This window comes from Schistocerca serialis, chromosome 3 (assembly GCF_023864345.2).
Source record: "Schistocerca serialis cubense isolate TAMUIC-IGC-003099 chromosome 3, iqSchSeri2.2, whole genome shotgun sequence".
Lineage (NCBI taxonomy): Eukaryota > Metazoa > Arthropoda > Insecta > Orthoptera > Acrididae > Schistocerca > Schistocerca serialis.
In genome coordinates, this window is record NC_064640.1 from 148,910,408 (window position 1) to 148,928,176 (window position 17,769).

At 38.2% G+C, this 17,769-nt stretch overlaps 1 protein-coding gene across 2 annotated transcripts in view; it reads left to right on the top strand.

Moving 5' to 3' along the window:
- Nucleotides 1-1,012: 1,012 nt before the first annotated feature.
- The window catches only part of LOC126469859 (dehydrodolichyl diphosphate synthase complex subunit nus1), a 33,285-nt gene continuing 16,528 nt past the window's right edge, over nucleotides 1,013-17,769 (top strand). Inside the window, exon 1 of one of the 2 annotated variants that reach the window (XM_050097167.1) lies at nucleotides 1,013-1,386. In XM_050097167.1, the coding sequence (XP_049953124.1) occupies nucleotides 1,095-1,386 (292 nt within the window). In that variant the 5' untranslated portion in view covers nucleotides 1,013-1,094. The remainder of the gene's footprint in view (nucleotides 1,387-17,769) is intronic. The other variant, XM_050097168.1, reaches the window with a different exon arrangement.

The window sequence follows — 17,769 nt, forward strand, 5'->3', positions numbered from 1 at the left end:
ACAACAAAATTAAAAATTCGAAGCATTCGAAATGCTTACATGAGTGAACATAAAAAAGTACTGAAATCACTTAAGAGGGTGCGTCTACAGACGGTATTTATAAACCCAACCTTGCTTGGTTTGAAGCTGCAGACCGGTTCTTAAAACGTGTAGTCGAGACAAGAGAGACGAGAAACACTTTGGTAAGTAATATTTTCAATTTTTATGTTTCCAAAACATCTTATTTAGTAATATGTACAGCCGTTTAATCAGCTGAGACAGGTGACGCCATTTTGCAAATTGCTCACAGCGCCACTTCAGAATGACTTACTTGTGGCGATACTTTCGTTGCGTGTGTGAACCCGGCTTAAGATCTGCTAGCCCAGTTAAATATGGCGCCTGAAAAACGGCTGTTACAATTTATGATTTTGTCAGCGCAATCGCTATTTCTTTTCAATTAGACGAAGCGTAAACAGCTTCAGTCTAATGTTTCTACTTATCCTTCGCTGTACAGAAACCCACCCCGTCCATATTAGCTGAAAATTTTTAGAAACAAGAAGCAACCTGACAGCCCAAGCACGTTTCAAAACCGGTTGCGTTTACATGGTAACGAAAATCGAATGTGGGATTGGAAAACCAGCAAACAGAAGCGGAGTTCCAAGGTCTATTTTGAAGTATTAACGTGACCACCCAGAAGCGTTATCGGGAAATCGGTCTACGAAATTCGGTTTTGGGAGCTCCATATAGACGGGGTGGGTGTTAATGGGTTAAATTCCATTTGTAGCAGACGATGTCACTGTTCCGCCACCAGTGGCAACGTCAAAACTATGTTCCCGGGCATCCTTGACGTTGTCTTCTGACTCTCTCCCATTCTGTTCCGTTGTCGGTTTGACTGAATGGAATGCCACCGTTAGAAATAATTTCTTTCATGTATTGGCGCTCTGTTTCGTTAGGTGACGTCCATTGTGAAATCGACCTCAACAATGCTCTTTGATATAAAGCGGCTCTGGTCACTGATTATTGTGATCTTTGACCCGGCTGAGACACGAGTGTGGGAAAGTGACGTGATAAGCGGTCGGCTTGTATTATGTTGTTAACACGAAGGTGTAATCACTATGTTTTTCCGTCGTGGACTTTGGGTGTGTTGCCATGTGGTATATTCCATTTTTATGGCAGTGGGAAACATTTGGACGCACGTGAATAAATTTGTGGAAAGACATCTATACGCTACAACATTAGAAAATGAAATGCTGTATGTTTCAAAATGTGCTGAACATTTTAATAAGACACCTCAACACATAGTGTTGCTTTTAGGAAATGAAACTATATCTTATAAAGACTTAGCGAATATTATATTATGGTGCGTTGCGGCGGGAATCTCGTTTGTTACTTTATACGACCATGATGGTACGTGTTATTGAACGTTGATTGTGATGGTTTGATAACCTGTTTTTACGTCATCTTGTGTCGTGTAGTATTTGTAATTTTGTTCGTCTTTGTTGACAACTAACACTTGGTTTGGATACAGTTTAAAGCAGATACAGTAAGTCATGGTCCAGAATATTGGATATACCGTAATACTGCTTATGTAGTTACTCATTCTTCCAGAAACCTTACTCACCTAGAATATCGTTGAATTTTTCGAACATGTAAGGTTTAAGTTCTTCACCATGTGTTTACAGTATCCAAATTGCTTATATTCCCATCTGTGCCAAAATGGGCGTGTGGTTTCAGTTTGTGCACGATACAGGATTAGGCGACGTTGCTTGTGGTCCACGTGTTGCTGCTGCGTAATTGAAAGTGTTTTAGACCAATCCAATAAATCATGTAAAAGTACAAAACACACTCGTTATTTTGTGGTCACTCCATTCGTTAGAAATTCTATAGTGTTCATTAATTGATTTTACTGTCGTTCTTGTGTAAGACAGAGACATTGTAGTTACGAAGCACTGACAAACTTTCGATTTGTTTGAGAAATGGCAGTTCAAAAAAATGTTGAATTACCACACTTTGTACCAGGCTTTGCTCAGCTGATAGGCATGTAATTATCAAACTTCATTATGACTGGTTATATAGGTAACCATGTATTCGTTTATCGTAACTGGTTGTGGGATCAAAATACATTCTTTGGGTCAAACCCAGACTATCAGAAGCCTTGTAAGTTGGAATGGTATGCTGTACTTGGTCTTGAACGTGAGCATGTATTTCATATAGTCAATGCTCCACCAGTTAACTGTGTCTGCATCCTTAAAAGGTAACGTTGACATGTAGTTGACGAGAGTTGTAAGGATGTATGTGGGATGTTATTGTTAGCTGTGTAAGTTAAAGTGGTCATAAAACAAAAGAAACATTCATGGTGCCCAGAGATTTACTAATCATTTGTATTTTGGATGTGGTGTGCCTTCTTACAATGAGTGAATTTGTATATTCAGTTACATGAGAACTTGCACGAATTAAAAGCTGTGGTGTAACCTCACATTTTTTTCACATATGCAAAGAACTTTTTGGAAGTTAATTGGTGACTGACAGAAGAAAGGGTTGAAGTTATGTATTGAACACCCCCCTCCCCCTCTGAAATCTTGCTTGTGGTGACAGACTGAGCTGTAGTGCAGGCCAAGGTCTGCGTTTGGTTGGAAGGTGACAGTTTGGTAGTGAGTTGGTGAAGCCAACAAATGTGAAAGCAGAAAATCTGGTTGTGGTGCCAGACTGACCCATAGTGAAGCCTAATGTTTTTGTATGTGCCATGTTGAGAAATGCAAGTGGGTCCACCACTTAACTTTTAACTGAAGAAGGTGTGACTAACTGGAAATCTGATTTGGATATTTAGTCAAACACTTAGCCTGTAAAACTACAGCCAAGAAATAGGCTTTATTGTGGAGCAAACTTACAAAGGAGATGACTTTTCCATTTTTACTTACTGAAAGTATTGTGGGTGATTAGTTATTTTTGTATCTGTATACAGGTTGTAGGGTGCAGGCTTTGTTGTCCAAAGCAGCACATCAATTTTGCTAACTTTCATTGACTCAAGCATGTATGAAACTGTAACAGTAAACAATGAATAGTAGATAAATATCTAAATGCTCTGTAACACTGTCTCCCTTACTGCCCTGTGCCCTCTCACTTCTTTCCTCGACATCTCTATAGCCTGTTCCTGTCTCTTCCCCTTACTGCAGTCGTCTCCAATCTCTTCACTATGTACACTCCCATTGACTTAACAAATTCATTACAGTGTGTGTGGTGCACTTTCATGATCAATGCCGAAATACCTTATTGTTGCCAGATTTATGTATTTTTACATTAATATGATTTTCATGGTAGGTCCTACATAAAGTGCAAGTTTTCCATTTGCTGACAAAGTATGTGTTCTCTTAAGAGTGACTATTTCTGTGTCTCATAAAATGGCAGTTGAGGATGTCTTAAAGAACTATTCTACCTCCATAGAAAATGTAAGGAATGATTTCATGAACTGATGACATAAACAGAATAAAATGAATGTTATATGTCAGGCCTCCATATGTTAAATATTTTTTAACTAGCCTAATGAAAACTACACTCACAGGTATTATTTACTTATTATTAAAGTTTCGTTTTTGAGAAGGAAATTTGATTCACTTTATGCCATTATGGTGCCTGTTTAGTTCTCAAAGCTAAACTGTTAATGAAACTTTCTCTCTATCGTTTGGTTTGTCTCCTCTCATGTGCCATTAAAATGAGTCATTATGTTTTAATTTTAAACAGAGATGTCATCAAAACATTAAATATTTCTGTGTTAGTATCAAATTTTGGTTGCATGTATAAATTATTACTACCTGACTTCAGTCTCCTTTTGCAGGAGGCATCTGGAGGTAGGTGAGGAATCATCCAAAGCACCACACTTTGACTGCGAACAAGTCAGAATGCCTTACCTTATGTCCAGATTTTCCAAGAGCACTTAATAGTACCAGATGAAACATCAGGTTGTAATAATGTATACCTGTGAGCATGGACTCAACACAACCACTCATGTAGAAATTAAGTTTGTTGGAATTTCTGTTACCAGAGAATGCCTTTGTTGGGTTGGTTATTGGAAAAGCAGATCGTTTTCGATGTGTCATCTGTGCTACGTCCATGTGCAGTGTCTTGTTTTTATGCATTTTAACTTTTATGAAGTACATCAGTGTTCATTGTTGATGAAGCATATGCTAGAGGTTCCAAAATCTTGGTAATCCAGTGAGCAGTTTCTTTGGCTATCAAAATTCCCCAGTGCCGTTTTGGAGCATGTAAAATGAGTTATCTGAACCACTGCTTCAGTTGATTTGAGTAGTTGTATGTATGCACTTTGTTGTATTATGATGAGACATGGTTTTATGGTGGAAGTAGCACTAGCCCTATCATCATATTTACAACAAGAGTACAATAAAGCATGTACAAAACTCTCAGCTTTCGAGTCTGTTATGTCTGAATTAAGACTCAATGTTTCAGAGATATAGTCTTCATAAGGTCAGGAGCTGATGAAATAGAAGGTGAATAACTATGAAAGCTCCATTTCAACTTGAACATAATGCAGTTCAAGCACAGATAATTTTGCACATCAATGCTGCTGTGAGAAACTGAAAGACCATATGCTATTGTGTGCATCTGAAAGATTTCAGTGGTACCTGTATTTTAACTTATCAGTTGAATCAAACTATATTTTACTTCAGTTCTCGTAAAGCCTATACTTTTTAAGTATGGAATTCGGGAACATCTCTAGTTGAATTATGTTGCCCTTTGACAAGAATAAGAGATCTTTTGTGATGACAGTCATTGATAGAATGCTATTTCCACAATATTCACATTAAATTAAATCTGTCCATAGCTCGCGGTCGCGTTCTCGCTTCCCGAGCACGGGGTCCTGGGTTCAAATACTGGCGGGGTCAGGGATTTTCACCTGCCTCGAGATGACTGGGTGTTTGTGTTGTTCTCATTATTCCATCATTATTCATGACAGGGGCGAGATTGGACTGAGCAAAGGTTGGGAATGGGTGCTGATAACGGCGCAGTGGAGCGCCCCACAGACCCATAATCATCATCATCATTAAATTAAATCTCATAAGGGACATTAGGATAAATCTGTCGTATACCTGTCAGTAAATGAGCAATGGCTGTTGCAACAGTAGCTAATTGGAATGGCTGCATGGCCACTAACTAGTGTGGTATCTGCTGATTCTATCAGTAGTACAGTTAAGTTAGACATAGCCTTCATGACAGCCTGAAAATAAAAGCAAACAGTTTAAAGGATAAGCCATTGTCATGAGCAGTACAATCCTGTGGTTTCAGGGTTCAGAGCACCACGTCTCATTAGGATATGGAGACAGAAACAAATAAATTTTAAAAGAGTTCAAGAAAGTAACTAAACAATGTGATTCCAACATACTGAATTCGTGCAAATAGTTCTTTCATTTTATCAGCACTCATCAGAAATATTTTTTGCCACACAGGCATTGTATAAGTCCAGCTTTGCTTATTGCATCAGAATACATAAGAACTTTGGAGCAAAATTAATCAACCATTTGTCCTTAGATGGAGTTTAAAGGTGTTACCACATTCATCACAAGTTGCCATATACGCTGAGGTGAGAAAAGTCTTGGGATACTGCCTAATATCGTGTTGGACCTCCTTTTGCCTGGCGTAGTGCAGCAATTTGATGTGGAACGGACACAAGAAGTCGTTGGGAGTCCTCTGCAGAAATATTGAGCCATACTGCCTCTATAGATGCCTATGATTGTGAAAGCATTGCCAGTGCAGGATTTTGTGTATGAACTGACCTCTTGATTATGTCCCATTAATGTTCGATGGTATTCATGTTGGGCAATCTACGTGGCCAGAGTATTCACATGAATGGTCCAGAATGTTCTTCAAACCTCTTGCGAACAAATGTGATGTGACACATTGTCATCCATAAAAATTTCATCATTGTTTGAGAATGTGAAGTCCAAAAATGGCTGCAGATGGGCTTCAAATAGGTGAACATAACCATTCCCAGTCAATGATAGATTCAATTGTACCAGAGGACCCATTCCATTCCTTGTAAACACAGCCCATACCATTATGGAGACACAACCAGCGTGCAGAGTGCCTTGTTGTCAACTTGGGTCCGTGGCTTTGTGGGGTCTGCGCCACATTCGAACCCTACCATCGGCTCTTACCAACTGAAATCTGGACTCATCTGATCAGGTCGCAGTTTTCCAGTCATTTAGGGTCCAACTGAAAAAGTCATGAGCCCGGGAGAGGGGCTGCAGTGATTTTGTGGTGTTATCAAAAGAACTCATATCAGTTGTCTGCTGCCATAGCCCATTAATGCCAAATTTCGCTACATTGTCGTAAGGGTAGGTTTGTCATACATTCCACATTGATTTTTGTGATTATTTCATACAGTGTTACTTGTCTGTTAGCACTGAAAATTCTGCACTAATACTGCTGCTTTCAGTCATTACGTGAAAGCCATTGGGCCCTGCATTGTCCGTGGTGAGAGATAATGTGTGAAATGTGGTATTCTCGACACACTCTGGACACTGTTGATTCTGGAATATTGAATCCCCTAATGATTTCTGAAGTGGAACGTCCCATGCAACCTCTCTCTCTCTATCCTTTTCTCCCCCCCCCCCCCCCCTCCCTCCAAGTTCTTTCAGAAAAGACTTCCTAACATTTAAAATTATGTTAGACTTCATGCAACTTCCTTGCAAGATCCTTGCCATCTGTGACAGACATACAGTGCCATTGGCAAAAATGAGAACTTTATTTCACCTTCCAAATTCCTCCTCATTTTCCTTTACTGCATGGTCAGTGCACAGAGTGAATAACATCGTAGGTAGGTCACAATGATTCCGTGTACCCTTCTGAAGTACTGATTGCTTTTCAGATTCATCAACTCATACCTGCAGTCTGGTTTCTGTGCCAGTTGTGGATAACCTTTTGCTCTATTTTCTCTCTTCTACAGTTAGAGTTTCAAAGAATATAATCAATGTTGTCAAAAGCTTTTCTAAATCTACAAATGTTAGAAATTGAGGTTCGCCTTTCATCAGTTGAACTTCTAAGATAAGCCATAGGGACAGTATTGCCTTGTGCTTACCTACATTTCTGGAGGTCCCAAACTGATCTTCCTTGGCATAACTTCCGTCCCTCTTTCTATTATTCTATAAATAATTGGTGTCAATATTTTCCAACCATGTCTTATTAAATTGATAGTTCGATAATATTCATACCTGTCCTCACCTAAATTCTTTTGTATTCAGATTGTTACATTCTTCTTGAAGTCTTAGTCTCATATATGATGCCTACTAGTGCATACCAGGTGAAACCATTTTACTATGACTGGCTCTCCCAAAGATCTGAGTAATTCTGAGGAATGTTGTCCACTCCAGGTACCATGATTGGACTTATGCCTTTTAATGTTCTTTCAAACACTTATCGTATCTTTCATTTTATCTTCATCTAGTTGCTCTTCACTTTCTCTAAAATTATATTCAAGTTCATTTTCCTTGTAGAGTCCCTCTGTATATTCCTTCCCCCTTTCAGCTTTTCCTCCTTGACTGATAGGGGTGCAAAATTTACTACATTTGAGTTGAAAAGGGCAGATAACAGTCTGAAACTAGACTATCTTAGGATGTTGACAGTGCTCATGACATGAATGAAAATCACAACGTGTTTATTAATAACATTGCATGAAAACTGATTTTCCCAAAAATAACTTTGTTTAAACCTAGCCAACAAAAATTATGGATAACATGAGAAATAAAAGTATGTTGTGTGGAAAAAATGGGAACTATATGTGTATGCTGATAACAGCTCTGCTGTTACTGTAATCTACTGCAAACCATACTTCAGAACATGGAAGAAAGTACTTGTGTTATTAAACATGCTGTAGGAAACTGGAGCAATTAAAGGAGAAGGAGCAGATGACTTGAAGAGTAAGTGATTTACTGTTAATACATGTGTGTAGTGTGGCAAAGATCTCTAGCAGACACTTTATTTCAGGTCTATGGGGTTTTTGGGCACAATAAATGCTGCACTAGAATACACAAGAGCAATTATAACAAATAAATTATTCACACAACATAAGAAAAAGTTTTACCATAGAATCTGAAAATTCTGGTTATGATAGAAAACTGTAGTTAAGCCTGTGCTTTAGAGAGGGGTTAAAGAAAGACTGTCAAACTTCCGTTCATTTCCCTTAAGCCAGGTTTCCCGAACCTTTTTAAAAAGGTAAAATTCAACCATCTGTCTACAAATAACATATTGCCAGAATCACATTTTGACTTTGTAAATGAGTCTTGTATTGAGAAGGGATAGATAACATTCCATCGGAATTTCTAAAATCATTGGGGGAAGTGGAAACAAAATGACTATTCATGTTGGCGTGTAGCATGTATGTCTGGCGACATACCGTCTGACTTTCGGTAAAATATCACCCACACAATTCTGAAGACTGTGAGAGGAGGCAAGTGTGAGGATTATCATGCAGTCAGTTTAACATCTCATGCATCCAAGTTGCTTACAAGAATAATATACTGAAGAATGAAAAAGAATATTGAGAAAGTGTTAGATGATGATCAGTTTGGCTGTAGGAAGGGTAAAGGCACCAGAGAGGCAATTTTGACATTGTGGTTGATAATGATGATGGTCGAAGTAGAGAGGATGTAAAATGTAGGCTGGCAATGGCAAGGAAAGCGTTTCTGAAGAAGAGAAATTTGTTAACATCCAGTATTGATTTAAGTGTCAGGAAGTCATTTCTGAAAGTATTTGTATGGAGTGTAGCCATGTATGGAAGTGAAACATGGACGATAAGTAGTTTGGACAAGAAGAGAATAGAAGCTTTCGAAATGTGGTGCTACAGAAGAATGCTGAAGATTAGATGGGTAGATCACATAACTAATGAGGAAGTATTGAATAGGATTGGGGAGAAGAGAAGTTTGTGGCACAACTTGACCAGAAGAAGGGATCGGTTGGTAGGACATGTTCTGAGGCATCAAGGGATCACCAATTTAGTATTGGAGGGCAGCGTGGAGGGTAAAAATCGTAGAGGGAGACCAAGAGATGAATACACTAAGCAGATTCAGAAGGATGTAGGTTGCAATAGGTACTGGGAGATGAAAAAGCTTGCACAGGATAGAGTAGCATGGAGAGCTGCATCAAACCAGTCTCAGGACTGAAGACCACAACAACAACAACAATGGAAGCAAGACTAAAGAAAAATCAAGACACTTTCACAGGATTTGTTGACCTGGAAAAAGCACTCAACAATGCAAAATGGTGCAAGATGTTTGAAATTCTGAGAAAAATAGGGATAAATTATAGGGAGAGATGGGCAACATACAATATGTACAAGAGCCAAGAGGTAATAATAATAATAATGGACAACCAGGAACAAAGCGCTTGGGTTAAAAAGGATGTAGGACAGGAATATAGTCTTCTGCCCCCTACTGTTCAATTTATACATCGAAGAAGCAATGATGGAAATAAAAGAAAGGTTCCGGAGTGGAATTAAAATTAAAGGCAAAAGGAGATCAATGATAAAATTCACTGGTGACAGTACTATCCTGAGTGTAAGTTATGAAGAATTACATGATCTCCTGAATGGAATGAACAGTCTAATGAGTACAGAATATAGCTTGAGAGTAAATCAAAGAAACACAAAAGTAATGAGAAGTAGCAGAAATGAGAACAGTGAGAAACTTAACATAAGGATTGATGATCATGTAGTAGATGAAGTTAAAGAATTCTGCTACCTAGGCAGCAATATAACCAATGATGGATGGAGAAAGGACATCAAAAGCAGACTAGCACTGGCAAAAAGGGCATTCCTGGCCAACAGATGTCCACTGGTATCAAACAAGGGCTGCCTTAATTTGAGGAAGAAATGTCTGAGAACATACATTTGGAGACAGCATTGTATGGTAGTGAAACGCGGACTGTGGAAAAAGGAGAACAGAAGAGAATTGAAGCATTTGAGATGTGCTGCTGCAGATCAATGTTGAAAATTAGGTGGATTGATAAGGTGAGGAATGAGGAGGTTCTGCGCAGAATTGGAGGGGGAAAAAAAAAATGTGGAAAACAGTGACAAGAGTAAGGGGCAGGATGATAGGACATCTGTTAAGTCATCACGGAATGACTTCCATGGCACTAGAGGGAGCTGTAGAAGACAAAAGCTATAGAGGAAGACAGAGTTTGGAATACATTGAGCAAATAATTGAGGACGTAGGTTGCAAGTGCTACTCTGAGGTGATGAGGCTGGCACAGGAGGCGAGTTCGTGGTGGGCTGCATCAAACCAGTCAGAAGACTGATGACTCAAGAATAAAAAAGTAAAAAATGACTCTATTTACACCGTCAGTCAGAATGGACCTGATCCCTAATACAATAAATTACATACGGTCAGTATAGCCTGTGATCTGTCAGAGATGTTTGGCTGCACAACATTCATTTAAATGTATTGGAGTATTATGGCGTTACTGAAGATTCTGCTAAACAATTAGTCAACAGAAAGGAAACTGCGTTAACAGGAAAGAGTGTCGCGCAACAATATTCATCCTCATGCATCTGGGAACTACTTACATACGATCTTAGGGTCAGTAGATTTTGTTTCTCTATATTAGTGACTGTAAATCATTTAAAATTTCCATGTTCTAAGTTTGTTTTGTTTTCATATGATATGTACATTATGATAAGTATCAAGTCGAATATAGTTCCAGGAAGAGTTGCTAATAAAATTTTCATGGGGATTAATAAAAAGTTTCTAGCTAATTCATTGCTGTTAAGCTTAGAAAGATAAAGGGTCGCTGTACATAGTTCTCAACCTGCTATGTCCTCTATTATTTCCTGGATGTATTCCAATCTCTGTCTTCCTCTACAATTTTTTGCATTCTACAGCTCCTTCTAGTACCATGGAAGTCATTCCCTCATGTCCTAACAGGTATCCTATCATCCTGTCTCTTCTCATTATCAGTGTTTTTCCATATGTTCCTTTCCTCTCCGATTCTGCACAGAACCTCCTCATTCCTTACTTTATCAGTTCACCTAATTTTCAACATTCGTCAGTAGCATATATATGTAAAGTGTGAGGACATGCAGATAGACAAGGTTGACAGCATTAAATTCTTTGCATTACAGCTTCATAATAAATTCTGTTGAAAGGCCCACACTGCAGAGCAGTGGAAACACGTAACCAAATCATTAAGGATGCAAATTTTGCCAGATGTAAGTTACTTTACTTACTTTCATTCCATTGGGTCACACAGTATTATAGTTTGGTGTATCACATCAAACCAAGCTAAAGTATTCGAAGCCCAACAGCATGTGAAGTGAATTACTTGTGATTTAAACTGTTTGACGAACTGGATGTACCAATTATTGTTGTCATGATATTTATACTTCAATGAAATTTGTCGGAACCAGTAAATCTATCTCCAATGCTTACATAAGAAACAGCACTTGGACATCAATACTTGAAAACACTCACTTTGCACCAGAAAGAAGACTCATTTCTCAGGAACACACATTTTCATTCACTAACTGATTATAAGTAGTTCAGCACCTAATAAAATACAGTGTAAGTGGACTGTAGATGATTTATTACTGGCTAATTATTAGTTCATTGAAGAATTTCTTCACAGAAATACTTGAGTTAATATATTATCAATAAAATCACATACCATACTGTAAATTCTGTGTAATATGTGCCTGCATATCTTCAACAAATTTATACACTGTGTCAAAGCAAGCATTATTAACTTTTACATGCTTGCCATAAGTTTTGTATTAACTGGTAAACAAAAATGTGAATTTTTGACTGATTCCATGTCCTTAGGCACAACTGCATTTATTATTTCTGAATGGTATAACTACTTATCAATTCATTTGTAAATATGTGCTAAGAAATTTTGTTTTTCCTGAGTAGTTTGCATATCTTTTGTGAGAAAGAGTGTCAAATCTGAATGATCTCAATACCAGTTAGAAACAACACTCTCTGGCCCCACCAAGCTGGGAGAAATTAAATTTAATGCGAGGCTTGAATAGGCTGTCTCAGTACAACTCTATTTTGTTCACATTGCTAGTTTGGAGACCATTCCATCGTCATTGCTCTACACCACCTTGCATATCAACGAAAAGTTATGAAACGCAGATATCCACCTTCTCTATAATCAGCGAATGAAAATAAATTTTATTGAAGGATTGTGCTGTTGCAAGATTTTATTTCAGGTCTATTAGTTAGTTTAAGTTCCTTCATGTGAGTAGTATAGTAAATTATAAGCAAATTAAAGATCATTCTGTTAGACAACTTGCACTCCATTGAATAGCATGTATGCAGGACCCATAAAATGTTTGCCTTATGTTACAGTTAATATTAGCCCTGCAATATTATAATAATTTTTATAAATTTAATCCATTCTGTTCTGTTGCCTATAAATAAAATTTGCATCTTCGGTTTCTTTTGACATCCATTAGAATGTGGGCTATGTGGAGTTATGTACTGTAAATGTGCTGGTGTTTTGCTTTGAGTGACATCTTGAAAGGAAGATCTTAATTACAAACTTCCAAAATTAAAATTCGTTTATGCACACTCAAAAATTACTGGAGACTCATTTTCACCCACCCCTCATTTTACCCCCCATTCAGCTTCCGCAACACATTGAAAAGTAATTCAATAAACCTGGGTACTTATGCTTTAATTAATGTTGTAACTAAGTCTTACTATGTGAAACAGCAAAGGACTTGGAAGAGCCGCTGCATATAATGGACAGTGTCTTTTAGGACATACGATCAACATCAACAAAAGCAAAACGGTGATAATGGAATACAGTCGAATTAAATCAGGTGATGGTGAGGGAATTAGATTAGGAAACGAGACACTATAAGTAGAAGGCGAGTTTTGCTATTTGGACGGCAGAAAGCTGATGATGGCCAAAGTACAGAGGATGTGAAATGTAGATTGGCAATGGCAAGAAAAATGTTTGTGAAGAAGAGAAATTGGTTAACATCAAAGACAGATTTAATTGATACAAAGTGTTTTCCAAAGGTGTTTGTCAGGAGTGTAGCCATGTATGGAAGTGGAACATGGATGATAAATAGTTTAGACAAGAAGAGAATAGAGGTTTATAAAGCATTGTGCTGCAGGAGAATGGTGAAGATTAAATGGGTAGACTGTGTAACTAATGAAGTGGTACTGAATAGAATTTGGGAGAAAAACAATTTGTGGCACAACTTGACTAAGAGAAGGCATCAGTTGATATCATGGATCCGCAGGCAGATGTCCACCCCATGCAGGCAGGTCTCTTGCTTTTTGATTCATGTAGATGTATGTTTTCCAAACTTAATGGAAACACTTCTGCTAAGCTTGCATGGCTAACACCTTTCAAGGAGTAGATGTGCCACAGAATGACCACGGCCTTAGTACTGATTTTAGAACAGTTTTGTGTGTGCAGCTGAGTGTCCACTTCAACAGTTATTCCTGGCAAACTAAATCTGTGTGCCATATTTGCACTTGTGTAACATTTTGCTGTCTTACACCCACTCTCACCTTGGACGTCCTCCTCACGCCCTTCTCGGCGGGAGGAGGTCGTTTTAGCAAGGTTAAGAATTGGACACTGCCGGTTCAGCCATCGCCATCTGCTGACGGCTGCGCCGGCGCCGTTCTGCCCATGTGGGCACTTGCTGACGGTTAGACACATTTTAATGTCCTGTCCTGATCTTAACACACTGCGCCTCGATCTTAACCTGCCTAATACTTTCGATGCCATTTTAGCGGATGACCCACGAGCAGCTGCTCGTGTTCTTTGTTTTATCAATTTGACACACCTCGCTAAGGACATTTGATGATGTTTTTTAATCCTATGCCTGTCAGTCTGTCTTTTATTGTGTTTTCCCTTTTAGTTGTTGTTGTCAACTTGTGCCTCGCGGTGCATTCTTAGAGTAGTCAGGGCGCTAATGACCATTGAAGTTGTGCGCCCGAAAACCACAAAAAAAAAAAAAAAAACCCACTCTCACTTTCTTGTAATAATCTGTACAGATAGCAGAACTATTAAACAACATCTTCAAGCACCACACTTATTTAGTTCCATACTCTGTATGTAACTGCTCTGGTGCATATGGAAGTGCTTCTGCTATATGTAAGCTCACTAAATCATAAGCTCTCTTCGTGTTTTTGAATGCCATTACTGAGGCTTCCTGTTCTACTTTTCTTCTGTTAATAGTCAAGCAGCCGTTGTCTTTCATTTCTAAAAATTGTAATGTTAATTCTGATTCTTTCTGAAACATATGTAGTATCTGTGTTGCATGGCACAATTGTGAAATGGTGTTAATCTCAACATTGTAGGCCTACTCGATTTTTGGGAATACAAGACAGTGATGCTATGTTTTCAATTATTACTTTTTAGCCTTCTCAAGGACTAATATTACTTCTGTTACCTCATTGATCTTCAATTCTTTGATTTTGATTTTCACTATTGTTTTGTTAGTACATCATCTTATCTCTAGTTCATGTAATTTTTTCAGAATTTACGACTGAGTGTGTGTTGAGGTTCTAAATTGTAATGACATGATAGTTTAATATTTTACTTGTATTTTCTGTTCACAAGTTGACAAACATCAGTGGAAGTAAAATGCATATCTTGCTGTTATAATTAAAGTTTACTGTGATTTGCCTATGTTACTTCAGACTGTACACACAAATCTTTCAGAAAGACCTTGTGTCTGCTTGAACTAGTGATACATTTTTTGAGCTGTTAAAATGTTACCATTCTTAAAAATGTTAGGTCGTTAAGGTGTATTCAAATATTGTTGTATCTTTCCAGCATGTCTCTTGCCATCCACTACTTCCTAATATATAATTGAGATCTTGATTGTCCTTTTCACATAAACATTGATTTTGAGCTACAGTTCCTTGCCCATGACAATGTTGTTTTCTTCTTTTTCTCTTAAAGATATGCCACTTGTTGACTACCATGTCCACTTACTCTTGTAACCAGGATGCTGAGATTGCCTGACAAGCAGATTTGGTGTGATTCAGTTGAATATCTTTACCATTTTGCAAATATAGAATTATGTACTATATTATACTCATACAAGATCAGAGTGAGCAGTCTATTTACTTGCAATGAAATACTGAGATTTTAGGTAAAAAAAGTTAAAAGCTTCTGAGAGGTTTTGTTCCATCATATTTCGGGCGTGCACCTGGGACAGCGACAATTCTTCTTGCGATATTTCGGCTGGAAACCTCCCAGCCATCTTCAAGGCGAGTCGGAGACTGAGTTCATAGCGTTTGCGCATGCCTATTTATACGGATAGTCACACATACCCTGAAGCTCTTGTCGAAAAGAAATCTGCCACTATTAATCGTGGGATGTAAGGTAGCATAGCAGCAGCTGATTTTAGATAGTTAGTGACATAACTGTGAGATGTTTTTCTTTTAATCATGGAAAAAGTGAATATTTGTTTTTAGAATGATGACATCTCTCAAATACTAGCAGATATTGTGTAGGTGAATCTGATTGTCATGGGAAAATATGTTATTTGCTTAGTGAATACATTGCGTGGACAATACTTTGAAAATGTTAGGTGTTGTTGTTTCTAGCCGTTCATGTTTTTTAGCTTTCCACATGGTGCACTTAACTTGTGGCAAATAAAAGTATCACCTTCCAGTCTGATACAAACATTGGGATACACAGCAGATTAATCTGCCATCACAAACATTGTTTTGTATTTCCAACAAAATTATTAAGACCTGTTTTAACTAACAGGTAAGTGCAACGACTTTATACTAACTAAAACAGGGGTATGTACATGCCGTAATTTGTGGGTAGTGGTTATCAGCTGCTGTTGTGAACTGTAGGTCAGTCCAGTTCAGGAGGCAGCTGTGAGAGCACTCACACTCACACTCGCCCACAGCCTAGGGAGTAAGTCCCATGGTGAAATGTGGCTGTCAGACGTCAGTATGTATTGCAGGAGAGGTGGGAACCGTGAGCTGTCATCAGAGGAATGACCACATGTTAAGTTGGCTGTAGCCTTCAACAAAAGTGTATACACTTAACGGTGCAGTTTAAAAGTGGAGGACAGCTCTTTTAAAATTGGTGAAAAGCTTCATTATTCCCATGTCAGAAACTGTACAAAAGGTATGTCAAACACATCGATATCAATATGTAACATGTCAATGCAGGATACTTAGCTTCAGTTATAACTTATGGTCATGCAGTGTGACAGGCAGTGATAAGTTACATTGTAAAATGTCTCGTAGATTTGTATAAAAATTTTCTTCAACATAAATTCTGAGGACTTCACACAGTTGCAGCTATGATTGTCAGTGTCTGGCCCTACATATTTGTGTGAACAACTTCTTTTTTTTTTTTTTTCCACATAGAAGAGGGAGAAATTTAGTCACAGAAGCTCACTGACAGACTTCATCCTAAAAGCTTATCTTCGAATTAGTACTGCTCAAAAAGTGGTGCCAGACATGGCTGTTAAAGTGAGAAGTGAAGTAAGTAGTAATCATTAACATCCATTGTGTCTATGTGTAACTTGTGAATAAAATAGTCGGGAAATACGACTTGATGTCAATTTAAACTTCATCTGAAAACGACATTCACCACAAGGCTGCATCAGTCATAAGAAATACCCTGTTTAATACATGGCTGCCCATTGTTATTCAGTTTATCAGTTAAAAGAAATGTAAGGTTCATTTCATTGTCATTTCTCATCAGTGCAACAGTCTTAGGAAATAAATTTTCTACAAAAGGCATTAATCAGTCACCATGGTGCAATACATCTCCGTAGAACTTGTATTAGTGGCCAGAGAATTGACTCGTTAACAACAATTTCTTGTACTAAGCTGTCTTGTTCAGATTCTTCCTCCTTCCCCTCCTCTGTCCCTACCATTACTCACCGTGAGCCGGTCAGCTGCTCACTGCTGAGGCGTGACTGTGAGCCAGCTCGAAAAGTAAATTGATGAGCAGGCCTGCGGTAGATGACCAGTGTGTGGCATATCTTCAGTTTTCTTTTTTTTTTTCCCCCTCAAGACAACAGTGTTGAATGTTTGAATGTTGTTGTTCTGTTCATACTGATTCAGTGGGCAACTTCATATGCTACCAACCCTTCTTATTCTAAACCAACAATTCCTGCATTGCCGGAGTTTGAAGTGGCTGAGGCACATTGATAATCTGAACAGTGTACACAAGCTGCATTGCCTCATTAATGATTGGAGGCACAGTGAACTCTGCTGACCTTCAATGATAATGCAGGATTACTTTTAGTTCCATTAGGCAGGTGGCTGTACATAACAATTTCCTGTGGTCAAAATAGTGTTGTGAAAGAGGTTTCGATCAAGGAAACACAAACTGTGCAAGTCATGAGGGTGAAGCAAAACTTTCTTTAGGCTGTTTGTGTGTAAGTACCAACAACTTACGTATAAAGCAAATATAGAAAGTGAAGTAATGGCTGTCCAAACAATGTGAGCAGTTTTTATGTGCAGCATATGGCTCTCATCTTGTTGAGAGAATGTCGTAATACAGGAAATGAAGTAAGGACCATCTACAGAATGTGATCAGTTTGAGTTTTGCTGCATTTAGATACCATCAAGTTAAGGAATCGTCATTGGTCACTCTATACTATTCTCTCATATACTGTCTCCAACCTGACATTGCTAATCATTATGAACATTTGCTCTTAACATGCACAAGTGCAATGGGTGATAGGCTGTTGGCGAACTTTTGCCCAAAAAAGCACAAATTCTTTGGCAAAGTCCCCTCAGTGTCAATGTGTTTCCACTTAGTTAAATACATTCCTGA